At 41.7% G+C, this 26,924-nt stretch overlaps 1 protein-coding gene across 4 annotated transcripts; it reads right to left on the reverse strand.

Moving 5' to 3' along the window:
* LOC131362394 (TOM1-like protein 2) lies at positions 1 to 26,526 on the reverse strand. 4 transcript variants are annotated; one of them, XM_058404334.1, is made up of 16 exons: positions 26,391 to 26,526; positions 18,044 to 18,128; positions 16,078 to 16,156; positions 13,376 to 13,525; positions 12,341 to 12,475; positions 11,943 to 12,098; positions 11,679 to 11,795; positions 11,234 to 11,367; positions 10,759 to 10,801; positions 9,926 to 10,103; positions 8,887 to 9,004; positions 8,722 to 8,797; positions 7,725 to 7,790; positions 4,400 to 4,459; positions 2,966 to 3,002; positions 1 to 2,871 (listed from the first exon to the last, which is right to left on the reverse strand). In XM_058404334.1, the coding sequence occupies exons 1-16, from the start codon at positions 26,440 to 26,442 to the stop codon at positions 2,723 to 2,725; spliced, it is 1,635 nt and encodes a 544-aa protein (XP_058260317.1). In that variant the 5' UTR covers positions 26,443 to 26,526; the 3' UTR covers positions 1 to 2,722. The 4 variants fall into 4 exon arrangements, with proteins under 4 accessions (XP_058260317.1, XP_058260327.1, XP_058260338.1 ...); XM_058404344.1 differs by lacking the exon at positions 7,725 to 7,790; XM_058404355.1 differs by lacking the exons at positions 4,400 to 4,459; positions 7,725 to 7,790.
* Between the last annotated feature and the right edge of the window lie 398 nt (positions 26,527 to 26,924).

Here is a 26,924-nt window from a genome sequence, read left to right on the forward strand (position 1 = left end):
ATTTATATATATATATATATATATATATTTATTTTTTATTGGCTATGAACTTGTACATAAAAATACATGATTCTGAAAATCAAATATTGTTCACAAATGCTTCATAAGTGCATGTGAACTATTTCTTCGAATCACTTTAATGATAATTTAATGTCCCCAAACAGTATTAAGTAGGCAGTGTGTTTTATAGAACTTTGATTCTTGGAACCATTTGGAAATGCTCATAGCTCTCTGAAACAAGAGCTAAGAGATCCCTTTTTTGGAAACTGTCTTTGGTCACCGTTTTCATGATTACGACGATGCAACTTCATTCATCCACTTAACACTCAAAGCAAATAAGAAACTCAGACAGAGGTGAAAGAGGGAAAAAAACAACAAAATCTCAGATTTAACTGAATACATGCAAAAACATGATAAATTAAAGGAAAAAATTGGTAGTCCTGTTATGATATTAGGGGTATTGTTTTAGCAGTGCTAGACCCTTCATAGCGCTTCTCCACCAAACAATGCAAATAACCAGAGATAAAAGAAATTGACACTCCGAGGAGTAGTCTCTGTGTAGGATATCAAAGGGCTAGCATAACAGTAATACTACATAAAATATAGATAATAGCAAATGTAAATAAAACTATGCATCTCTGACTTACACTAAAGGTTTTGGGACACCTGCCTTTACATGCACATGAATGTAATATGGAGTTGACCTGCTCTTTGTAGCTATAACAGCTTCAACTCTTCTTTGAAGGCTTTCCACAAGGTTTATGGGAATTTTTGACCATTCCTCTAGAAGTGCATCTGTGAGGTCAGGCTCTGATGTTGGACGAGAAGGCCTGGCTCGCAGTCTCCGCTCTAATTCATCCTAAAGGTGTTCTATCGAGTCAAGGTCAGGACTCCTCCACAAACTCGCTCATCCATGTCTTTATGGACCTTGCTTTGTGCACTGGTGTGCAGTCATGTTGGAACAGGAAGGGGTCATCCCCAAACTGTTCCCACAATGTTATGAGCATGAAATTGTCCAAAATGTCTTGGTTTGATGAAGCATTAAGAGTTCCTTTCACTGGAACTAAGGGACCAAGCCCAACCCCTGAATGCAATGATTTGGTGGGGTGTCCCAAAACTTTTGCCAATATAGTGTAGGTACACAACATTTTTATCTCTAACTAACTGAGGAACAAGCTTTTAATTAATGGCTGCCTACAAACACAGCAATGCGTGCCAGTACTTTAATAAAAAGACAGAAATGAGTGTCCTTATTAGACAAACGTTAAAAAAACAAAACAAAAAAAAAACCACCATACACACACCCACACACAAAATGTGTGTATCTCATGGCTGAATAATATCAGGTGTGTTTAACTGCATAAATAAATAATGAGTACAATGGCATTCATGGGATTCCTCCTCCACCAACAAGAGGTCTACAAATTTGTACAAATACTCAAAACAGCCTTAAAATCTACTTCTGGCAGGAGGAATTTTTTTTTTTTTAATTCAGACTTGCTGTGGCATCAATATGGATTGGATTAATTCCAAAAGCAAATTATATGCTGGTTACACCTTTAAACTTCTAATTCTTGAGGTATCACTAAGAAGTAGTGGAAACATCAAACTGAAACAATAAAATCTGTCAGAGAAAGAACTAATGAAAAGAGTAAATCATTTTGGCAGTCACTATTAGCCATGTACTGAAGCTATGTCCCAATAGAGATGAGACTTCCGTCAGGGACATTGATCACCGACTGCTGTTTGACCGTTTTAGCAATCAGTGGTCAGCACTATTTTAGGTGCTCTCCGGTGTTGGTGGAAAAAGCAACAGCATGGACTATGGGTGATTTGCTAAGTGGAAAAGTGCTATTAGAGGAAAGGGTCACTGCAAATCAATACAACGTTTTTCTGACTGATCACCTGATGGGAGTGGTCCCTTTCAGAATAACACCACCCCCACTCACAGGGCACAAAGTCTCACTGAATGGTTTGTTGAGTATGAAAATAATGTAAGTCGTATGCTATGGTGTTTACAGTCTGAACTGAAAACCTGCGGGAGATATTGGAGTGATGAAGCCACCATTATCGGAAATGCAATTTTGAGGGAAAACCGATCGGAAGAATGGTGTTCATTCAGCCAGTTCAGCTATAAAGACTTTATATAGAAACTATAAAATCTCTGCCAAGTTGCAAGGAAGCTGTTCTGGTAACTCAGCCATCCCAAATCCTAAGACTGTCTGTTTTTCCTTTAATATGTCACTCTTCAGTATATAATTTTCCCCTTAGTGGTATAATGGCATTGGACCACAGGAATTAAAAAAATTATTCTTATGGAACAGCAGATTTTCAGATTGCTAGGTAAACTTGCATGGGACTTCTGAGATATTATATCACTTTTCCACGCCAGATTCCGCATGGCTTCTGTTAATAAACAGAAGTAAGTTATAAACTTGGCATATCTAAACTACAACATGACTTCACTGAGGAGAAATTCGCTCGTTTAAGACGGATCATCCCGCTGCCCCTGAAGTTACACACAAAAGCATGCTGAGTCTGGAAGATGAGCCGGATCACAGAAGCTGCCCAGCTCCAGCCAGCAGCTTGAGAGGTGGAAATGAACCAAGAGTCCCATGATGGATCAAGAAACGTGTGACAGAGAGCAGCATGGAAAGGCAGCAGGCATCCAAAGGAATGCTGAGGGGGATGAACGGAGCTTTTCTTAAAGTTCATGTGCGACCTACAATGCAAACAGGTTGTCCTCAGTCCGCTCGGCTTTCTTCCGGCTGCTGCTCGGTGCGCTCGCGGGAGCGGAGGGCTCGCCTCTAGGGGGTGACGGTAATGCTGAGTCTGCAGCTTTGGCTCGCTCTTCTAAGAACTTGTCAAACTCTAAAAGAAAGGCAAAGAACAAATGATTCAACCGCAGTGCTGATAAACTTGTGATCCAAGAATTCACTGGTTTACAAACTTTTACACTTCCTACCTTCACTCGTCACTCCCTCCTCAGCCTCGTCACCTTTCTGTTCAGTACAACACAAGAAGCAAAATAATTACTGTATTGTTGAATTATTGGATTAATTTATTGTGTGGTTGATGTTTGGTCCCGTGTCTAATCAAAGTTAAAGGAATACTCCAGTGCTTTCCAACTATTTGCAACTGTGTCTGAAAACATATCTATGATTACCCACAAGCAACCCCAGAGCTTTCCATGTGATGATAAAGATTTGTCTCAAGCTCACACACAGCAAGAAATAAAAACCTTTGGACTTTCACTTTTCAGTCAGCGAGACAGACAGCTCATATTTATTTTTTTGCTTTAGGTTTATTTTTTTGTTTTGCATTAGAATTGAATAAAAAAGGGTTTCGGAGGCAAATAATTTTACAACTGTATTTCCAGAACTAGAACTCAGTTAAGTTCTATAGTAGTAATAAGTAGATAGAAAACCAAATAAATATTTTTAATAAATATTTTCAGTACTTTGTTTTAGGTTATCCAACTAATCAATTAATTTGAAAAATAATGGTCTTAGTGGATAAGGTGTTGGACTACTGATCAGAAGGTTGTGAGTTCAAATCCCAGGACCACCAAGCTTCCACTTGAGCAAGGACTCAACCCTCGGTTTTATGAATAAAATAAATGTTAGTCGCTCTGGATAAAAGGTGTCCTGTTAAATGATGTACTCACATCCACCATTAGCTGCACCTTATTTTAATATGAAAATAACTTGTGCATCTATGTTACAGCAGTAACAGTGAATGGTCAACAGCAAGAGTAATACTAAAACTCCAGACACTGGTGGCATCTGGACTTGGCACGATTGTTGTTAAAGGCAAGAGGAGTTCTACACTTAAGGTATTAGTAGAGGAGAAATGAGATTTGGTTGAAAGACAATGGAGCATTCCTTTAAATGATACCTACCTTCCAGAGCACCTTCATAATACCAAAACCGTTTAATGCAAGCACTTCTTCACTGAAGACAATGAACATATCACTTCAGATTTAACAAACCATACTTACTTAATCGACACACAAAAAACGATACAATCCAGCCGAGTATGAGGACATTTCACTAGACCCACAGAGCAAACTGCACCATTTTACTGAAACATTCAGCAACCAGCACTCGCATAATTAGCTTTTTTTTAGTGCACACAAACAAGCCAAATGACAGACAACCTTACTACATGACTTCCCATCGCTATGAATCCGTTGTCCCCGATTACAAAAAAGAACAAATGATATGAGTACAGACGCAAGGCAAGCTTGACTGCGGACTTGTGTTAATATGATTGATCGACTGCCGGGTACATATACATGTTAAGTTAAGAGACCTATAGAGGTTTATTGGGTTACATGAAATGGACAGGGAATGCGATGGCAAAAACAAAGAATGAAATCAAGGTAAAGAATTCTCACCACATCAGCACTGAGCCACTCCTCAATGTCATCCATGACAGACGACTGCGATACAGGAATCTATGGAGCAAAGCCATGGACAAACCAAGGGCCCCCGCAAAGCCACCAAATAAAGCCGCCCCCCCCCCGAATAAAAACAGAAAGAAAAAAAAACAACAACCATAAAATCACAAGGAGCTCTGCGAGGAAAATAACAGCAGCAACACATGCAATCACAGTATGCATGGATTCACATAACCAGCCACACTCACTCACACACAAGCACATTAAGCATGAACATTGCTATATTGTACAGCATGCAGTGAGAGGCAGAGTGAAAAATGAGGAGCTGTCTGGAGAGAAGCGTGGTGAAGCTCAGCCAGGAATAGGACGGTACAACAGCTCTGATCAACGGCTAAATTTTTTTTTAAATAAATGTTCTTGCATGTAAAACTTAAATATGTTTGCTAGGACATTATAAAGTTCTTAGATTAAACTATTGATGTTTGAAAAGAAATTTCTTAAGCTAGGGAAAGTTGCCTGCTCCAAAGCAGCTTTAACCTCAGTTGATTTAGCTAGGTCTGAAATACTCACCACCATTACCGAATTAACCTTCAGGCACTTTCCTATTTAGTTCTGTTTGCACCTAGGTGAAAAAATACATTGGCCACACAGTACAGTGATGTGTGCCTTTAACACCCTCCTTGGAAACCATGTGTTTGGCTGTTAAGCTGGGACATGTCTGGACCTTTTTGTTCCAGTGATACGAAATATTACTGCGACAACATACAGAGGTGTTCTACACAATTGTGTGGTTCCAAATTTGAACACCAAAGCCATCATATAACAAAGCTATTATATAACTCTCCTGATTAATACACAAACTTTGTAAGAAGAAACACCGCTCGAGATACTCGCCAGGAACACTACACCTCACAGTGAAAAACGTATTTGTCCTGGGCAAAAAGATGATGTGGTGCTTTAAGATCTTTGGTAGAAGAGAATCATGCACAGTCTGTGTTAATGCACTTAACTAGCTCAACATACAGTATACTGGCAAAAGTTTTGGGACAAAAAGTGTTGTTTTTCAGGGGGTTGGGCTTGGGCCCTTAGTTCCAGTTAAAGGAATTCTTAATGCTTCAGCATATAGACATGGATGAGTGAGTTTGGTGTGGAGGAACTTGACTGGCCTGCACAGAGTCCTGACCTCAACCCACTAGAACATCTGTGGGATGAATTAGAGCGGAGACTGCGAGCCAGGCCAAAACTGGGACATCTGCCTTTACATGCACACAAATGTAATATGGAGTTGGCCAGCCCTTGGCAGCTATAATATCTTCGACTCTTCTGGGAAGGCTTTCCACAAAGTTTAGGAGTGTGTTTATGGGAATTTTGACTATTCCTCTTGAAGTGCATTTGTGAGGTCAGGCACTGATGTTGTATGAGAAGGCCTGGCTTACAGTCCCACTCTAATTCATCCTGTGCAGGACAGTCAAGTTCCTCCACACCAAACTCACTCATCCATGTCTTTATGGACCTTGCTTTGTGCACTGGTGTGCAGTCATGTTGGAACAGGAAGGGGTCATCCCCAAACTGTTCCCACAAAGTTGGGAGCAGTGAAATTGTCCAAAATGTCTTGGAGTGAAGCACTGGCTGAAGCATTAAGAGTTCCTTTCACTGGAACTATGAGCCAAACCCAACCCCTGAATTCAATGGTTTAGAGGGTGTCCCAAAACCTTTGGCAATATAGTGTACATTATCACAGTTACATCAGCTACAAATATTTTCACTTAATTAATTGGAGCAACCAAAACATTGGTCTGAGCACATTGGGGACTTTATTATTTGAGAAATGGTATGATCTGTCCACCTCTGTTATTTAAGGTTACCTCTCCCAACATTAGCTAGCCAAGTTTGCTAGCAAGCTTGCTGATAGAACACCAAGTACTATGTCCTGTAATTAAACCATGCATGAGCATGTTAACTAAAAGTAGGTCATCATATGGTGTGAACCAGCCTACTGTATGTGTAAGCCATGCAAGTTAGCTAACCTTAGGCTAAATAACTATGACCAAATTGGGTGCAAATACTCTGTAATGTCTAATTGTGACTATTTTCATGCAGATGCAAAAAAATGGTTAGACAAAAGGTGAAATATGTTAGTGAGTTTGGATTAATCTACAGCTGGATTCAAACCGGATTAGTAAACCATAAGGGTGACAAAGTTCTAGGGGAGGATAAACATGCTAGTCATTTATTCGTGATAGTCGTTTAATCAATACGAAATGTGGTTAGACATAGTGTTACTACATTAAGACTGAGTGGAAAAGCTCTCACTGCACATCTGTTGGATCAGCATACAAATGCAGAGTAGGCAATTATTGTAACAAAACCTGTAAATGAGTGTCAAACGGCTGAGCCATGTCAGACTCGTCAGTTAATAGCGTGTGCCAGCCCTGTGCATGAAGCTGTACCATTAAATAAAAAGCGTGCTATCTAGACCACATCAGTTTCGCATTGTGCAAATCCAAATGGTATGGTGCCTTGCATAAGTATTCACCCCCAGCATCCAGATGTGCAAAGCTGAGAGAAACATATTCAAGAAGACTTGCAGCTGGCAGCTAAAAACCCCAATTGATACCATTTCAGTTCCAGCTTGAAAAGAGGGGGTGTGTCAATACTTATACAAGGCATGATATTACCATATGAAAATTTGTGCTCTAATACTTCTTTTATAATACATCATGTCTTTTTTTCCAGATGTCTGGTGCAGTAAATACACTCCTTACAAGCATGATCCTTCAGTAAACCAGGGCTGGACCATTTGCCTAAACCTAGAAGCCAGATCCTGTTTGTATGTTATGAAAATCCACACCTGTACCGAGGAACAAGCAGGTTGTTTCATTTCAGCATATTGTATGCAGACGAGGATGGAGTGGCCCACAGTAAAAGGGACAGAGTGAAGGAAAAGTCTTGAAAGAAATTTTTCAGACCCTGAAGCGTTCTGAGAAGCTTCGGCTTTCAGACGAAGAGAAAGGACAAAGTCTACAGTTTCAGAAGAAAAGTAGTGTTTAAAAGCAGTTAAAGCAAAACTATATAAAACCAACTAAATAGATTAAAATCCGTTCTAGCTGTGTGCATTTAGTAAGTCTTTATAATCAAATGACTTGCATTACTTTATATCTACATATATGTTTATATTGCATTAATTAAGGTGTTTAAGTGGGCTCTCCCTTTTACTGTATGGGATGGGCTTGTTTAGCGGTGGTGAGGGGGTAGGGATGACATGGTGGATGGACACAGGAGGACACTGAGGAGGAGACAGTGCTACTGGTGAAGTCCTCACCATTCCTTGGGTAATGAGCCAGCTGTCTATGGGCTCCAACTCTGCGTTATCACCCTTTACACTCAGCTGAATCAACAACAGAAAACACCTTACAGATGTGAAGCAGAAAGCCCCCCTCTTCCCCAACCCCATACAGAGAATAAGAAAGAAAGACAGAAAAGAAAAATGAGAGAGAAAGAGAAACATAGGAACGACATGTGGCCGTCATCTTTAAGGTGCAGAAGTCAATAAAGAAATGGGGAGAGAAACGATAGCAGAAATCACCTGAAAACAGTGGGATGAAAAAAAAAAAAGAAAAAAGGGTATAAACTTTGACCAGTGGGCTGATCGGTAAATTCTGTACTCGAGTAACACGACAAACTGACTTTAACCTGCTGATTTCAACACGCGAAAGCACCTGGCACCGAATACCACTCTGTAATCAGTCATGTGCTAGCTGATAAATATTGTTTTGATAATCCCTTCATGTAATTCTATTCACAGTTTCAAAGTGGAAAAGACTTGCTGCAAGTTTGTAATTAATATTTTACTGCTATACTTGCATGATGCAGACTTTACAACCATGCAATATCTCTATCATAAACAATCCGTCTTCAGTAATATAGTGTAATGTTATTGACCAAATAACTTTTGAGATATGTATGAATTTCAGATAACTGGAGATAAAAAAAATTGGCAGATTTTTTTTAAAGCATGCTCGAATGTGTTTAATGGTGAACGCTATCCTAACACTAGCAGCAAACCTACTTCCATTATCTAGAAATAAAGATATACCTTAATATTTTGTGCACATCTTACTAGGACGCAATCCGTACTTACAAGAAAGGTTAGTTAAAGCTACAGTGGGCTAAACTAAGCATACACGCAGGCCATGCAGACATTAGTTACGGAGAATAAAAGACTCGTCAGCTAGCATTTCATAGTAACTGCAACCCTACATCACGTGACGCATGGCAGGTTAAAAGTAACATTTCCCAGCATGCAGTGCGGCACTCACCCCGGCAGTGTTTTGTTGTCGGACGTCCAGAGCAGAAGCCAGGCCGCCGAGAGCCTGTGGGTCTTCATATTTCACGCTGGAACGGAGAGAGGGCAAAAAAAATTGAGAGAAAGTAAATCATTGGTGGCGTTATTGAGTTTAATATCTGGGGTCAGAGGTGCTTACTTTTTGCGCTGGTCAGCAAGGGAGCTGCTTCTGGTCTGGGCGAACATGTCAAAGTCATCACGAGGATTGTGAGCAGAGAGTGCACTCAGAGTGCCGCTTACTGAATCTGAATCCAAATCTGTACACAGACATAATTATAAAGTCAATGAATAATTGGTAAACTGACTGATCTGTAAAGTGTGTGGCATTGGTAGTGTAGGTGCCTGACTAATATAAGTATCTTGGAACTGCTAGGTCTGCTAAGGGATTCTGTCTTTAAGAGGCCATGCACACACCATGTCTCATATTCCTGCCGCACCCTAGACTTTTCAGTGGCAGTCAGTGTTGATGCTGAATCACACACACACACACACGTGAAACCGCAATAAACGGGGGATTATTGTATAATATATACAGCAGGTCCTCGGTTTACAACGTCCTCGACTTACGGCGTTTTGTGGTTACGTCGCCATCTCCGACTTACGCCGTTTGCGGCGTTAAAACAAATTTCTCGCGGGAACTAGTTGGCGAGCGGAGCGGACGAATACGTCGTCACGCGGCGCTATACGAGGAAGACGGCAGCCTGAGCCTAATAAATCCAGTTTGTGATCAGATACCAGCTGTCAAATTGTACCCTCTGCAGTAGGAATGGAATCTTTAAACGCAATTTTCTTTTTTGTTTCTGAGAGTAACTAGATTTTAAAATGCTATAGCTATGCTTTTGGTACACGTAGAGAAAAACCTTGTGTTCTTTAAAAATAAATATAGTAGAAAAAGTCCAGGTGAGTTATTTTTCAGACCTAGTACAGCGTGTATATCATCTCATGTACAACAGTATGTGCTGGTCGGTTATCAACTGCATTCAGAGGGAACAGGAGCTAATAATCAGTCAGCCCTGGTTGTCCAGGTCCGAAGAGGTTTTTGAAGTAGTGGTCATGGTTTGTGGGTGAACGTGCATGTGCTCACATGTGAATTTCAACATATACATGTGGATGTGTTTCCCTAGATCCATCCAGAGTTGACCAAAATAATAGGTTGTAACTGCATGCGTGTGTCTTACTCAGTCCTGCAAGCTGTGTGGAGAGTGATGGAGCGGTGGCAGCAGCAGAAGCAGCAGCAGCAGTCAGGCTGGAGGGAGGTGTCGGAGTGGCTGCGGTGCTGGCTCGTGGGGTGACGACTGCCGGAGAGCCCGGACCCAGATCTATCAGATTATCCTCCACTGAAGCCTCATTCAACACCTGCACATCACACAGTCACTTACTACGCATTACACAACACACCTTCACACAGACAGGAACCAGGTTCACCAAAACAGAAGTGCTGCTGTCCATTTAATCAGTTTTGTAGCTGCTATTGCAGAGTAAATGTGGATAGGAAGTGGCTAAGGGACCAGGGACCACAGACAACTGCAAGAATGTGTGTGAGCAAGGTAGGATTAAAAAAAAAAAAAAAATGAAAAGGACTGCTCTAGTGTTTTCTACAGCTAAAGTTAAAACATGTCACTGGGGCATGTCAGACATGCTCCAAACATTTGTCCAAGCCATGTTTTAACTTTCCCCATATTTACCTTCACCCATATTTATCACAAATGCTGGGGTTCTACTATACTTGCCTTCATTAGCTATCCAGTGCACAAACACAAAATAAACAAACAAACAAAAACAAAAATAACCAGTGGCACATCAGCATGCAACATATACACAACAGATGGGTAAAACTCTAAAAATTCAATTGTATACAAATGATCAGGTGATAGTGTAACAGTAAATTACTACTATCTACTTTTATAAACTACATCGTCAAGCAATATAATGATTTATTCTTATACGCTGATTAAAATTAAACGTATAAAAGATAATAAAAGGATTATAAATTCAGCACGTTCCGGCTCACCCCGTTGTTCTGTGCGTTCCTGCCCAATCTGTATCTCTCATACCTGGAAGTACAGAAACGTTGAATCAGTTAGTATTATCTTAATCATCCAGCAGATTTGCCAAACTCTCTGATCAGACTGTTCTGAAAAGTGAGCCCTATATATTTTAATAGGCGTTCTTGACTGACATGTCTCCTTTCAAGACTCCCAGTGTGTTTTGCCACTCAAGCAGAGCTAAATAGAATAATACAAGCTGAGAGACTCAGAACTGTTCACTGTGGCATGTTCAAATCTTGCCGTTATCAGTCATCTGCACTTGATAGGTTCTCGCTAGGTTTCTTCATCTCAAATCATTCAAGTATAAAGGCACAACAAATACCATGAGAAATAGACCTGTGTGAATTACATGCAGACTTTGTGTGTGCATGGAATAACATTAACCGCACAAAAAAAAGAGAAAGACTGCTTCCTGGGATCTTAAACATAAGCACTTACCTTTCATAGCGAAGAAAGATGTTGTTTAGGTCATCATTGACATGTAGAAGTTCCTCTGTGACCTCTTCATTAGTGACACGAGAGATGAGCTCCACTATCCTCTGCTGCATGGCCCGACATGTCCTGTTCAGCTCCTGCTTGCATGCAACACATGCGTGTCATGAGTGTTACTATGCACTAGTTGTTAGTTTAATGTGTGGATGCTAATCAAAGCATCTATTAATTAATCTAAATACTAGGTTTTTCTAAACACATTCAATTTGTCAATCCCAAACTGACCACTTCTATGAAGAAAAGGAAATGGTTCAGTTTCCTGATATACACAGGGCTTTAGCTCCCCCTAGTGGTGCATTCAGCACTGGTCATTGTGTGAAAAAATATCCTGCGACACATACAAGGATTAAACACAGGCAATTGTTAGGAAAAACACAGACGGATTTAGGACCTGGAGAAGCTCAAGGTCAGAGGCATCCTCTTGCCCTGGCACCATCTCTGTCAGCATCTCTGACATCACTTTGCAGTTCCCGCGCACAATGTCCAGCTCACTCCTCAGTCTGGCAATCTTTGTAAGATCACACACACACACACACAATTTTACAATCAGGTTAAAGCTAAATCCAAAGCTGTTACAGTACGTAATAAAAATTCATTGTATTCATCTTAGGTTTGTAATCCAATACAAGACACAATGGCTGACAGTAAGACTGACCTGTTCTGGGTTTGGCGTGATGGGTCCTGTCATATTTGGCAACTGAGTTTGAGCAGGCAAGACATTAGCTGCAGAGGTCTGAGGTGGCTGGGATGCTGGCTTGGGCTGGGGACTAGCTTTGTACTTATGTGAGGCTGGGTCAATCTCTGGGACTCCCTGATTAATTCATATAAGACATTTAGATTAAAAAAAATGATTAAAAAGCACAACAACAAAACAATAATTCTTGTTCTCACTGAATATGCTGCATTTCCCTTAAAAATGAAACACAGTAAGCGTAAGAGTGATGCACTTTGCATGTGATGAGCTGGGATTCCAAACAGAAAAGAAACACGAAGTGGAAAAAAAAAAAAAATCAGAAAAACAGCAGAATGTGTTGAATGACATGGCGGTCATACTCTCTGTGGCGTGTGGATTGGCGAAAGAGCGTCCAGGTCTGCCATGGGGAACTCGACACCTTTTCTCTTCAGCTCTTCATAAATTTGGACGACTCCAGTCAGGTCTGGACTGCTTCTGAATGCATCTGCCCAAGCCTGCAAACAAAAACACACAGCATTGACATATGACATTCACATGATTTTTTTTTTTTTTTGTTGCTGCATGTAAAGATATACGGTGAACTATTCAGTGTAGACATAAAGGTAATACATTAACACTGACACACCTGCCATTAAAAATCCAGCTACTCTGTATGATAAAGGTCACTGCAGATCGAGTGAGGTACATTTTTATGCTCCTGACCTGACAGTGTCTTGCGGTAAAGACTAGCACTTTTGAGTATGAGTATTCCTGGATGAAACATTAATACTTCAGGTTTATTTGGTGTTTTCTTTTCACTGTTTTAAAGAATGAAAAACTGGGATCTTTAATGTCTTGGGGCATTTTTTTTTTTGTAATAAATAGAAACTACTTCAAAATTCTGAGCTGAATCCCAAATGGCTTAGAGATTATGAAGTCTCTGTATCAAATTGTTATGCTCTAATGTCCTATATGCCTAATAAAATGCCATTTGAAATTCACGCACAGAAAAATGTAATCATTATATACAATAATAATATAATTTATAGCACTTTTATTTTGCTGATCAGTAAATTGAATTGGAAAAATGTGTATGCAATTGTAAAATATTTAAAAAAATAAATATGACCTTAAGTTGTTCATTTTTTCCACAAATCAACTATTAAAAAAAATGATTACTGTAGAATATTCGAATGTGAATTTCTTTTCCCTTGTCTGTATTTAAAAAAACAGGAATGAATCAGACCAGACACTGCTGCTTTCTACTGTTAATGCACCAAGTATTTTTTCCAACCCTCTGTCTGAACAAACAGAGGCATACAGCAGTCAGACTCTAGTCACCAGCATCTTATTAAAAGTCCACAGATAAGGAAGATGGATCTAGGAGATGAAGTGTAGTAGATTAAACCGCTTGCCTGGATCAGTGCCAACACTTTATCCTGCACTATAGTGGGAGGGTTGTTTTTCGGAGAAATGATCTTCACCAGGATGCCGTCGATGAAGTCCCGGGTGGCCACGAAGACGTGGAAGCGGTGGCCACAGTTCTTCACACAAGTCTCTAGCACCTGGGGGAACACACAGGGTTTTATTTCCGACTGGCTGATGAGCTGCGTTTGCACAAATACAAGTTCATATGTTGTTGTTTTTTTAACTGACAGCCAAAAGAGAGGCTTTAAACTAATGAGTCAAGAATCAAAGAGCCAAGCGAGGCTCACAGCTGAGAAGCCACAAATCAGCTCATTAACGGAAAATAAACAGCCTCAAGTTGGTACTGCAGTGTGCATCACGTTGTGCACGCGCACCATCAAGTCATGAAGTGAAGCAGAACTTCACAAACACGCTAAATTCTTCACTGCATAGTTTGGCTTGTTAGGAGATAATGAGTGGGGCTGCCTCCTACCAAACACAAACCCGCAGGCAGATACAGTCAGAGCCACAGCCACAGCTACTCACAGTCAGAGCCACAGCCACAGATACTCACAGTCAGAGCCACAGCCACAGCTACTCACAGTCAGAGCCACAGCCACAGCTACTCACAGTCAGAGCCACAGCCACAGCTACTCACAGTCAGAGCCACAGCTACTCACAGTCAGAACCACAGCCACAGCTACTCACAGTCAGAACCACAGCCACAGCTACTCACAGTCAGAACCACAGCCACAGCTACTCACAGTCAGAGCCACAGCCACAGCTACTCACAGTCAGAGCCACAGCCACAGCTACTCACAGTCAGAACCACAGCCACAGCTACTCACAGTCAGAACCACAGCCACAGCTACTCACAGTCAGAGCCACAGCCACAGCTACTCACAGTCAGAGCCACAGCCACAGCTACTCACAGTCAGAGCCACAGCCACAGCTACTCACAGTCAGAGCCACAGCCACAGCTACTCACAGTCAGAGCCACAGCCACAGATACTCACAGTCAGAGCCACAACCACAGAAACTCACAGTCAGAGCCACAGCCACAGATACTCTCAGTCAGAACCACAGCCACAGCTACTCACAGTCAGAGCCACAGCCACAGATACTCACAGTCAGAGCCACAACCACAGAAACTCACAGTCAGAGCCACAGCCACAGATACTCTCAGTCAGAACCACAGCCACAGATACTCACAGTCAGAACCACAGCCACAGATACTCACAGTCAGAACCACAGCCACAGATACTCACAGTCAGAACCACAGCCACAGATACTCACAGTCAGAGCCACAGCCACAGATACTCAGTCAGAACCACAGCCACAGCTACTCACAGTCAGAGCCACAGCCACAGCTACTCACAGTCAGAGCCACAGCCACAGCTACTCAGTCAGAGCCATAGCCACAGATACTCACAGTCAGAGCCACAGCCACAGATACTCACAGTCAGAGCCACAGCCACAGATACTCACAGTCAGAGCCACAGCCACAGATACTCACAGTCAGAACCACAGATACTCACAGTCAGAACCACAGATACTCAGTCAGAGCCACAGCCACAGATACTCAGTCAGAGCCACAGCCACAGATACTCACAGTCAGAGCCACAGCCACAGATACTCACAGTCAGAGCCACAGCCACAGATACTCACAGTCAGAACCACAGCCACAGATACTCACAGTCAGAACCACAGATACTCAGTCAGAGCCACAGCCACAGATACTCACAGTCAGAGCCACAGCCACTCACAGTCAGAACCACAGCCACAGCTACTCACAGTCAGAACTACAGCCACAGCTACTCACAGTCAGAGCCACAGCCACAGATACTCACAGTCAGAACCACAGATACTCACAGTCAGAGCCACAGCCACAGATACTCAGTCAGAGCCACAGCCACAGCCACTCACAGTCAGAACCACAGCCACAGCTACTCACAGTCAGAACTACAGCCACAGCTACTCACAGTCAGAGCCACAGCCACAGATACTCACAGTCAGAACCACAGATACTCACAGTCAGAGCCACAGCCACAGATACTCAGTCAGAGCCACAGCCACAGATACTCACAGTCAGAACCACAGCTACTCACAGTCAGAGCCACAGCCACAGCTACTCACAGTCAGAACCACAGATACTCACAGTCAGAGCCACAGCCACAGCTACTCAGTCAGAGCCACAGCCACAGCTACTCACAGTCAGAGCCACAGCCACAGCTACTCACAGTCAGAGCCACAGCCACAGCTACTCACAGTCAGAGCCACAGCCACAGCTACTCACAGTCAGAGCCACAGCCACAGCTACTCACAGTCAGAGCCACAGCTACTCACAGTCAGAGCCACAGCCACAGATACTCACAGTCAGAGCCACAGCCACAGATACTCACAGTCAGAGCCACAGCCACAGATACTCACAGTCAGAGCCACAGCCACAGATACTCACAGTCAGAGCCACAGCCACAGATACTCACAGTCAGAGCCACAGCCACAGATACTCACAGTCAGAGCCACAGCCACAGATACTCACAGTCAGAGCCACAGCCACAGCTACTCACAGTCAGAACCACAGCCACAGATACTCACAGTCAGAGCCACAGCCACAGATACTCACAGTCAGAGCCACAGCCACAGATACTCACAGTCAGAGCCACAGCCACAGATACTCACAGTCAGAGCCACAGCCACAGATACTCACAGTCAGAGCCAGCATCACCTCCCGGAAGTTTCGATTGCCATTCAGCCTCTTCTTGATGGCACGGATGGCATCTTTGGGCCTACACACACAGCAGTGGATTAGAAGCAGAGATTAACGATGTGTTAATCCATCTGAATGAATTTGTTTTACCGACTTTGCAATTATACCACATTAATCTGTACTTAAACATTAATCATGCAGCCACTAATTTCAAACTGACCACGATCACTACTTCGAACCAAATCACTGCTGAAAGCAAAAATCCTGGGTGCAAGACGTTTTAAATAAATCATTAAACTGTTGTGCTCCAACACTGTAGATACAGACTATTATATAGAAAGTCAAAGAGTAGTCTTGTACCAACTCACCTCACCTGCTCCAGAAGATACAAATCTGCCTTAATATTTAGTGAGATACACTGATCAGGCATAACATTATGACCACCTGCTTAATATTGTGTTGGTCCCCCTTTTGCTGCCAAAACAGCCCTGACCTGTCGAGGCATGGACTCCACTAGATCCCTGAAAGTGTGCTGTGGTATCTGGCACCAATGCAGCAGATCCTTTAAGTCTTATAAGTTGCGAGGTGGGCCCAGGACTTAACAGATACTTACAGGACTTAAAGGAAACTTTTGATAGATACTGACCACTGCACAAGAGCTGCACTTTTGGAGATACTCTGATCCAGTCGTCTATCCATCACGATTTGGCCCTTGTCAAACTCGCTCAAATCTGAACACATCAACTTTCAGGACAAAATGTTCACTTGCTGCCTGATATATCCCACCCACTAACAGGTGCCACCTGTCAGGGGTCATAATGTTTTATATATATGCGTTATTCACTTCACGTGTCAGTGCTCATAATGTTATGCCTGATCGGTGTATAATCAAAACACTGAATTGTAAAAAATTTTAAAATTAGAGATTGGTCAAGTTCTCTGATGACCCTGTTTCCAAATCAAATTATCCTAATAATCTGGAAATCCCTGGTATGAAAAAAAGACAAACAATAATTCAATATTACACTAAAAAATATATCAAATTATATTTAAAAAAATTGATTTAAAAAATTATAAATAATTTATATTTTCCATATTAGAACTATTTTTTAAAAGAAATCAATGTTTATAATCTTCTGTTTAAAAGAAACATAATATATATTCAAATAAATGCAAACTGTTATATCCTTGAAGGGAAATAGTGATTAAAAAAAAAGGGAAAGGAAAGTGGATAAAAATACTTTTAAGCACCATTAAGCAAATTTTGTGTCATGAATTAGACCCAATGAGCACACGGTCACAGTATGAAAGGGAAAAAAGAGACCACAGAGATCACAATTTTCGAGCTGCACAGTTTCCCTGACGCTTACAGATCTGCAATCATCTTTTGAACGTCATTTCTTTGACAACCAGCTATTTACTGTTCAGTAAATCTGATCTCTTATCTTATTTGTTAAGTCATATATAAAGTACAGGCCATGAAAAGTGGAACCAGAACGTCAACGTGGACGTTCTTTATAGACACAGATTCACTTTGCAGGCTTGGTGCATAGCGATTGGATGAAAAAGACAGGACATTTTTCGCATTCCTGTCGTCACCCACAACTTCGGACACAAAAGACGACGCCGAGCCAAAGTAACCTGCTATCCTGCACTACAAGACACTCTTTCACTCACATGAACAGAGGCAGGACTGTGACGCTGGTGTGACACAGAGAGAGTGAGACTGAGTGAGGAACAGAACATTTCTGAGAAAGTTGTTTGAGGCCAGAGCGGTCAAGAGTGACCTCTTCAGCTGGTGCAAGGCTGAGTGCCTCATCTTCATCAAACACTGATTTGGCCATCAGAATGCACAGAGTGAAGTAAGAGTTATTTCAGAGAACTGAATGAGTCACTCAGAGAAGCAATGAGTCACCAACGTACTTTAGGTGTGTGTGTGTGTGTGTGTGTGTGTGTTTGGACTCACCCTTCCTCTGTCTCGTTAATAATGTCACAGATCTCCATGTTGAGCGTCCAGTCCTCATTCTGCAGGGACCCATCAGTGGCCTTCTCTGTAATAAACACATAAAAGTCACCAACATGCACACAAACAGCACCTTGGACGCCCTTATCCAAAGTGACTTGCGTTTATCTAATGTTTTTATACAGGAATTATGTTCAACTAGGTGGACTCGCACTCACAACCAGTAGTCCAGCACCTTAAACACAAAGCCGGCACCTCTCAAAAACATTCAAAGATCCACCACTGAAACAGTGTACAAAAAGGCTTCTAGATCTAGAGCCTACAAAATATCTCTAGTCCTATGAATAACGATTAAATAATCTATAGCAGGGTCAGTGTTAGTACAGCATAAGGCTTTACTGGAATGTTAATTATGATACTGCATATCTTCAGACCTTACATAGCTTGTCTAATCACTAGGCTGAGTGACGTCCTTGCTTCAAATCAACTCCTAAATGTTGTAGGAGTGTAGAAAAGATGCTATTGTTTTACACTCCCTGTGTGCTTTATTGTACATTTTGGACATTGTCTGAGATTTATATTAGTTGTAGTAATTCACTCAAAAGCTGTAGAGCCATCCTGAAATGACAATGTCCCGTATAATGATTTTAATACATTGTGGGTTTAAACGGTGAGATGTCAGTAGTTTTTTTTTAATACACTAAACCAGGGTCATAAGATTTCACTTTCAATAAGCAGGGTTTGTTTTTTATAAAGCACTCTGTTCCACAGGTCCAATTGCTGTTGTGTTACTCATGAACAGGGTGAAACTGTAACGTTTCACTTCTTGGCCCCAACCCAAGAGCTCTGCTTCCTCAGACTTCTCCTTTTCCTTTTCTTTAATACCCTGTGAGTGAGTGCACAAACTCATTCGGGGGCTCAGAGCTTGCAGCCTGCTGAGATGTAAGATCTGGACTCGTGGCCTGTCAGCTCTGATAAGAGCTCAAAAGCTAAACCTGAGGGTCTCTGTTCTCTGTCTGTGCAGCAACTTCTATTATCGAGGAAGGAAACAAAACCTGTGTGCAGAAGCGTCTCATGCTTCAAGGATTAAAAGAAAGTACAGAACAAAGTACAGGTTCAACCTCACCAGGGTGAAGATGGATAGATACACTATACTACAAAAAGTTTTGGGATGTCTGCCTTTACATGCACATGAATGTAATATGGAGTTGACCTGCCCTTTGCGGCTATAACAGCTTCAACTCTTCTGGGAAGGCTTTCCACAAGGTTTAGGAGTGTGTTTATGGGAATTTTTGACCATTCCTCTAGAAGTGTATTTGTCAGGTCAGGCACTGATGTTGGACAAGAAGGCCTGGCTCACAGTCTCCACTATAATTCATCCCAAAGTTGTTCTATCAGGTTGAGGTCAGGACTCTGTGCAGGACAGTCAAGTTCCTCCACACCAAACTCACTCATCCATGTCTTTATGGACCTTGCTTTGTGCACTGGTGTGCAGTCATGTTGGAACAGGAAGGGGTCATCCCCAAACTGTTCCCACAAAGTTGGGAGCATGAAATTGTCCAAAACGTCTTGGTATGCTGAAGCATTAAGAGTTACTTTCACTGGAACTAAGGGGCCGAGACCCAACCCCTGAAAAACAACATCTGAATTCAATGATTTGGAGGGGTGTCCCAAAACCTTTGGCAATACAGTATAGTGAGAGAGAGAGATAGAGATAGAGAGATAGAGAGATAGAGAGATAGATAGATAGATAGATAGATAGATAGATAGATAGATAGATAGATAGATAGATAGATAGATAGATAGATAGATAGGCAACCCAGCCAGCCATCATGATCTGGCACATCTCAGTGGTGGACAGCAGCGGCCATCAGTCAGCCGTGATGGTCCTCATTTCTGCCTGGCAGTGCCAGAGAGCTGTCTATGCCATGCTAGAGACAAGCTGGAGTACAGAGCTGGCTTTCATGCATGGCTGAAGGCGCTTTCACTAGCCAGGACACTTTCATCCATGCCTTATTCATGTACTGCCCTTTTGCTGTGGACAAACCGTCAGGACCAATGAAGGCACTAATTGTGCTCTCACTAATTTTTGTATTTTACTGTTTTGCTGCACCTGAACTAAACAGCATGATCAAGATTACAGACAGGAACAGTATAACAGTTTACCAAATTAACAAGCTCAAACAATGAGGTACCTATTCTGAAGCTAATTTAAGAATCACTCTGCCTCATTTATCAATCTTTTCTGTTTAAATCATGTTGTGTGTAAATGCTTGCATAAGCTGAACCGAACAAAACATTTGCGCCAGAGGTCCATTACACACTAATCCCCAATACCCTGCTGAAAAAGCAGGAGTGTGTCATAAGAAGATTGATGTTTGCATGCAGTACATTAGGGAGTGTACAGAACAGTGCAGCTTGAGACACACCTCATCAGTCACTGATCACGATTACTTAGTGCGGGTTCTAATGAAGCAATTTATTCGAAGATTGCCATGCCAAGACGGCAAACTGAACCAATTTACACACCACCTGAGCCACTGCAGGGTGTGGGTTATAGCTACGCACATACCAGCAAGTCCGCTATCTCGTCTTAATTGAATGATTGATCTTATTTGTCTACACCTATGGATTTGTACTGACTTGCTTTCTTTTTCATATTGAATAATACTTTGATTAATGTCATTCATAAGAAACAATGGTTTCATTTTCATCAGGATTATGCATAACTGAATTAATAATTGATAAAATAATTAAACCTGACAGCGTAATCCACATATAAAAGTGTAGCGATACCGATCACTCTGTGTTTACAACAGTTATTCTTTTTATGCGTAAATTTCCACACACACTCAGAAGCACAAGTAGATACACTATATTGCCAAAAGTTTTGGGACACACCTCCAAAATATTGAATTCAGGTGTTGTTTTTCAGGGGTTGGGCTTGGTCTCTTAGTTCCAGTGAAAGGAATTCTTAATGCTTCAGCATACCAAGACGTTTTGGACAGGATAGAACACTTTTGGGATGAATTAAAGTGGAGACTGCAAGCCAGGCCTTGCGCTTCTAGAGGAACGGTCAAAAATTCCCATAAACACACTCCTAAACCTTGTGGAAAGCCTTCCCAGAAGGGTTAAAGCTGCAAAGGGCGGGCCATCTCCATAATAATTTCATGTGCATGTAAAGCAGACGTCTCCACTCTAATTCATCCTGAAGGTGTTCTATCAGGTTGAGGTCAGGACTCTGTGCAGGCCAGTCAAGTTCCTCCACACCAAACTCGCTCATACAGTCTTTATGGACCTTGCTTTGTGCACTGGTGTGCAGTCATGTTGGAACAGGAAGGGGTCATCCCCAAACTGTTCCCACAAAGTTGGGAGCATGAAATTGTCCAAAATGTCTTGGTATGCTGAAGCATTAAGAGTTCCTTTCACTGGAACTAAGGGGCCGAGACCCAACCCCTGAATTCAATGATTTGGAGGGCTGTCCCAAAACTTTTGGCAATACAGTGAATGAACAGTTTTTCAATCTATATCAAATTTCTTGTAGAAATGCTCCTACGAACGATTTATGAATCATTTTGTTTGTATCCAGTTTGACAAATCAGGCACAATGTAAAGAAATAGAAATGAAGAATGTGTCAGTTAATTGGAACAGGGTTTCACAGAGGTTTAACCAGCTATTTGGAAAACTCCCCTTTAAGAGATTTTAAAGAGATATTGTGTGGCTAAGGGCGGCATCACACCTATTGACAGCTTACACTTCTGGTTTGTTGGCACAGCATTTTTGTGTACTTCCTGCAGTCAGGTCAATTTAGGGTCAGATCGCTTTCTCACTGTGATCCAGCTGTGACAGAATTCAGTTCGGAACAAAACCTCACTCTCATCACTCTTATCTCAGGTTGTTTTGGTCCATGCTGACTGAGACTCAGCTCTTAAAATCAACCACACTGAGAGGAAAATGCACCAGTGCTCGATTCGCACAGACTAAACGTTGCATATGTCAAGTCATCATAAGACAGAAGTACGTTTAAAGAGCTAAAAAAAAAAAACTGTAAGAGAGATGGCAGATAGCTTGCTGCAGGATTTCTCTGAGAGACGCATCTCAACAATGCTGCGCTTCAGATACACACAGAAGGGTAAATCAGCCTTGAAAGCCAAAGTGTTTAAAAAAAAGACACAGATGGGGAAAAAGAAAACAAGTCAGAGACAGTGTAAAAATCAAACAACTAACAAAGCAGAAGCAAATCTGTTCCGTTCTTTTACATCCAAACAGGATGCTGTGGATTTCATCTGAGAGGAAAAGCAGTGCAGGTCATGTGATGCTGAGCGTCAGGCTGTACCATCCACTAGACCCAGATCACAACTGGCACCGCTGCTATCCAGTCACTCTTCACTTCAAGCACTATATTGCATATGTAGAATAATAGAATTATACAATTAATAATATATGGTGATGTGCCATAATCTCATTTTGCATGCACAATTAGTTTTTCTACAATTAGTGTTAAAACATGTTCAAATTCTTGCTTGGAAACTTGAACGAAAATGCTTTCCAAAACTGTGGCCTGGTTTTTATCAGCATCGGTCGCTATTTTTAAAAGATAGTAGGTCAGAGCATCACACATTCAGGGGTCAGACTATTTTAATAGTTCTCATGGAGCAAATGAGACATCAACTTTTTAAAACATGCAAGAAGTACTGATAGACTCTTACAAGCATACATTAGGTGCATGATTCCTCTTTCTTCGTTAAATAGTATTCGCATCCTAACAGAGAGAGCGAGAGGAGGATCATGGGTAAATGTGGCACGCAGAGACATGGTTAGCAGGGCTTTGGAACACCAGAACGTGGAAAGCACATACAGTTAATACGTCAACATGAACAGCTAATCCCTTTCAGGATGAGCTCAATAACCTCTGTTCCACAGTCACAAAAACAGCAGCTTGTTACTGGTAATGAGAGTGGAGGAAGCTCGAGGGATCCAGAACATCCACCTACTGCTAGAAAAGTTTCCAGGAATGTGTGAACACAGGATGGTGGAACAGCAGGCAGGCAACAAGAGGACAAGTGAAAGGATGCAGAATATGGATCATGGACTGTAAGAATTCTATCCCATTTGATTTACTATGCCGTCTCCAGGAGGCGTTCCTTTTACTGGTTGCCACAGTAACAACGTTCATCAGTGGGTGGTCCAAGTAGCATTCCACATGACAATAAATCACTAAAATAAAACATTTTGAAGAGAGATTTGACGTTTGTGTATGTAATTCAGCAGCGTATATATGCATCGTATCATATACGAGATGAATGAGGAGCAGTGTGTGCACTTTGATATGGATCAGGTTTCGTAGTCGCTGCACCTAGTCGCTCCATATTTGCATGAACTTTTCTCAACACCTCTGGACATCTAGTCACCAAACGTCACTGTCGGTCCTCGAAGTCGCCACCTTCTAATTGAAAACGAATGCATGCTCACTTTGCTGCTGTGAGTTGCTGGACTATGCTACAGAAAGCTAGGTCCATTTACACATGGAAAGAGAAGATGCTACTGAGGTAAAAATCACACAGCAGCTCAGAACGTCTAGAGACGAAAAACTACCTCTCCCCTTCAGCATATATGAGCACGGATTGGCTCAATGCCACTTTAATCGTCAGGGAAGTGGGTAATGTGGTCCTCAGAGGAGCAGAGGCAATTTTGCTCTTTCGAGCTCCAGGCTACGGATTATCCTGACAACAGGGTGAAACCCTTTCAGTTGTGCCACTCATCAGCTCAACCCGACAGGCCCGGAGTGATCTACCATGAGACTCCAGCATCCGGGAGAACAGCTAGTGCCGGATGATATGGCAACAATTACATGTCATGTATCATTAGATTAGATTAGAGTGTATTTAAATGGTTTAAAATAATAAATAATGTTTTATTATAAACATCAGAGCATCCAGAAATGGTTTCGAAACCTGCTAAGGAGATAAAGTGCCTGAGGCTTGAGAAAGCCAGAGAGATCAACTGAGAAATCTTCTACTTAATACGGCAGGATGTTTTCTCTGGCAGAAAAATGCTAGCAAGTTACTTCTGGAAGAACGTTTTGTTACGAGGGTTGTGCTGCTTCACTCCACACGGCGCAGATTAAGCACTCTGTGACTTCCACGTTCAAAGAGAATTCAAGGCTGCATCTCAAAACACAAAGCGTAGTAAGAAGTGTGCCTAAACACCTCACTGGGTGACATGCCACAACATCGACTGAGAGTATTTTCTCTTATCTTCCAGTTATCTTTCTGTTTCGCTCTCTCACTACTTTGTTTACACTCTCAGTCTTTTCTGATGGCTGAAGGCTCTCGTCTGTCACTGTGTAGTCCTGCTTCTTTCATGCCTAAAGTTGACACTTGGAGACATTTGACGCATCTGAGCCTTTTTTTCTCCTGTGAATATTTATTTATTAGTTTATTTTAATCATCAACAAACACCCAAAAGGGCCCTTAATACCAGACCTATATCATTTACTGTCGTTTCAATTTCATCAGTAAGCTGCTGCATGAGCACTTTTATTTACTAAACATAAACTGTATTTATTTGCAAATGTTCAGTGGGATGAGTAAGAAAAGTCGCACCTAGCCATGATTCACGCATCTCCACTTTTACACAACAAACTGCTGAATCACACAGGCAGCCGTGTAGGAACAGGAAACCCAAACCGCCGACGAGATCGTAACAGCTTTTTCCTCAACCATATTGACGAAGCCATTTATTTTGGCTGCTTTACATAAGAGCTTTTTATAAGCTACATAAGAGTTATAAATAATCCATGTTGGCTGCAACGACCGTGGTGATTGACTCATGCTTTTCATTTACATCATTTAGCTGAGGCCTTTATCCAGACCAACATACATTTATTATTTTTTTATACATTTAAGCAGTTGAGGGATAAGCGCTTTGCTCAAAGGGCCCAGCAGTGGCAGCTTGGGAATGAAGCCTGAGATTTGAAGCCATGATCTTCCAAGCTGAATGCCAACATCTTATCCAGAGAGCTTCCCTATGTGTGATGCATACTTCACTAAAGGGTATTTCCTAAAGCAGGAATTACTTGTTAAGGTGTGCGTACGTGTCAGCTGGAGAGCCTGTAGTAGCACTAACCTTGGTACAAATCCAACCGACCCTTTTAAGTGCCTTTCTCCTGCCGATCGCCATTACTACTGTGCTTCATGCAGTGAACATATGTGAGGTTCACAGACTCGACGCATTCTTGCACAAAAACACAGGACCCGACATGTCTGTGATACCTCAGCAAGAAACGCTGGCTCAGGGTTAAGGCATCTGATACTGAGGTTGAATTTACAGAATATCTGATGTATTTAGTCTATATCTATCCTCTGTAGGTTTTCGGTGGGGTTTTTTTTAGACCGTGGAGAACCGAAGGCGTTCTTTGGGTCAGCACGGGTCCGATACTGTCTGAGAGAAGTGGTTTGGAGTGGAGTGAAGAAGCAACATGACGATGAATCAGCCCAAGGACAGGAAGTGAATCAGAAATGCTGTATAATTCTGCCGTAACACGACATGCTACAGATAAGTGAATTCGACAAACCCTTGCTGTGATAACTGTTTAAATGCTGACTCTCCATTCTCTGTGCTTGATCACACAGAAAAGCCTTTCTTTATACTCTCACAGATTTCTGTCCAATGAATGGAAGAGTTTCATGGGTGACTCTTCTTTTTTGCTCCGAATCTGACTCTAATAAGGTGTGAAAGCATCCCAAAGCCTGAGAATGGAAGAATCGGTTTGGCAAAATCCACACAGGGGACAAAAAACAGTGGTCATCACTCAGATAATCATTCCGGCTGCCCAATAGGAGTGTCCAGTCCTCTCTTTTCTACTTGGCAATTTTGATTTCTGTCTTAAATGATCAAGCTAAGCGTCAGATAAAGAGACGCAATGACGTAATTACGCAATAACTCTTACTGACATTATATTATATTGTCGCTTGCTCTAAATCGCTTTACATTACAACGTTTAAAAAAGCAGTAATAATGAGTTGTATGACTGAATGGCACATTAGACCGGCGTTAATCTTATTTAGTGTGTTTTCTAACACACCTGCTGGCGTAAATATGACTCTGCTAGCACTGAAGCATGACTTGCGACTTGTATAATATTTAACGTTACAATGAAACAGTCTCGCTAACACGGTTAGCCACCTAGCCAGCTAGGCTAGTTCACCAGCTACCGGATGCTGCGCTACCCGGTAGTATGCTAATTAACTGTGGAATACGCTAAAATCAAAGCTAGGAGTTACACAGCCTGTTAAATCGAATATATATATATTTTAATCAGATGCCTGATATACCCATGTAACTTACCAATACACTGGCCGACGGGAGTGCTAAACGGATTCCCCAACAAGAACTCCATCTTGATAACAACAAACCCTGCACAGGCAGGAGAACAGAGTGGGCGGGCTCACAAGGAAGCGTCTCCCGTAGCGGGATTTCATTGGACAACACAGATAAAACTTTTCACTGAGTGATAACAATGCTTGTCAATCAAACGTCGAAGGGAATCTGTGCTACCTTCACAGGCTCCTCTTTCATTTTATCTATCGTAAACCCGATTTCTATCTGCTTAAGCCTCATTATTTGTATTCACACGAGAGAGCGCCCAGGTTAGCTGAATAAGATATAAATAAAGATATAAATACGAACTGAATAAGATTAAGTAAGGAACAAAATATGATGTGCTTTTATTAGAAAATAAGCAGTCTGGGTTTTTTTTTTTTTACCATCCGATTGTAGATTAGTTTCATATAAAAGTATGTCCAGTAAATCCTCTTATACCGCACTGATTTGCCAATGCTCCATTTAGTAAAGGACACATCATGCTTTTTTACCTTTTAT

This window comes from Hemibagrus wyckioides, linkage group LG02 (assembly GCF_019097595.1).
Source record: "Hemibagrus wyckioides isolate EC202008001 linkage group LG02, SWU_Hwy_1.0, whole genome shotgun sequence".
Lineage (NCBI taxonomy): Eukaryota > Metazoa > Chordata > Actinopteri > Siluriformes > Bagridae > Hemibagrus > Hemibagrus wyckioides.

What these genes read in the sequence shown, in the direction of transcription:
- LOC131362394 (XM_058404334.1), bottom strand. Translation starts at nt 26,442, where the DNA reads ATGGAGTTCTTGTTGGGGAATCCGTTTAGCACTCCCGTCGGCCAGTGT. An exon ending in GGAACGCACAGAACAACGGG is followed by an intron (nt 10,104 to 10,758) that starts GTGAGCCGGAAC and finishes TGTGATGTGCAG; the next exon opens with GTGTTGAATGAGGCTTCAGT. An exon ending in CACACAGCTTGCAGGACTGA is followed by an intron (nt 9,005 to 9,925) that starts GTAAGACACACG and finishes GTCTGTGTACAG; the next exon opens with ATTTGGATTCAGATTCAGTA.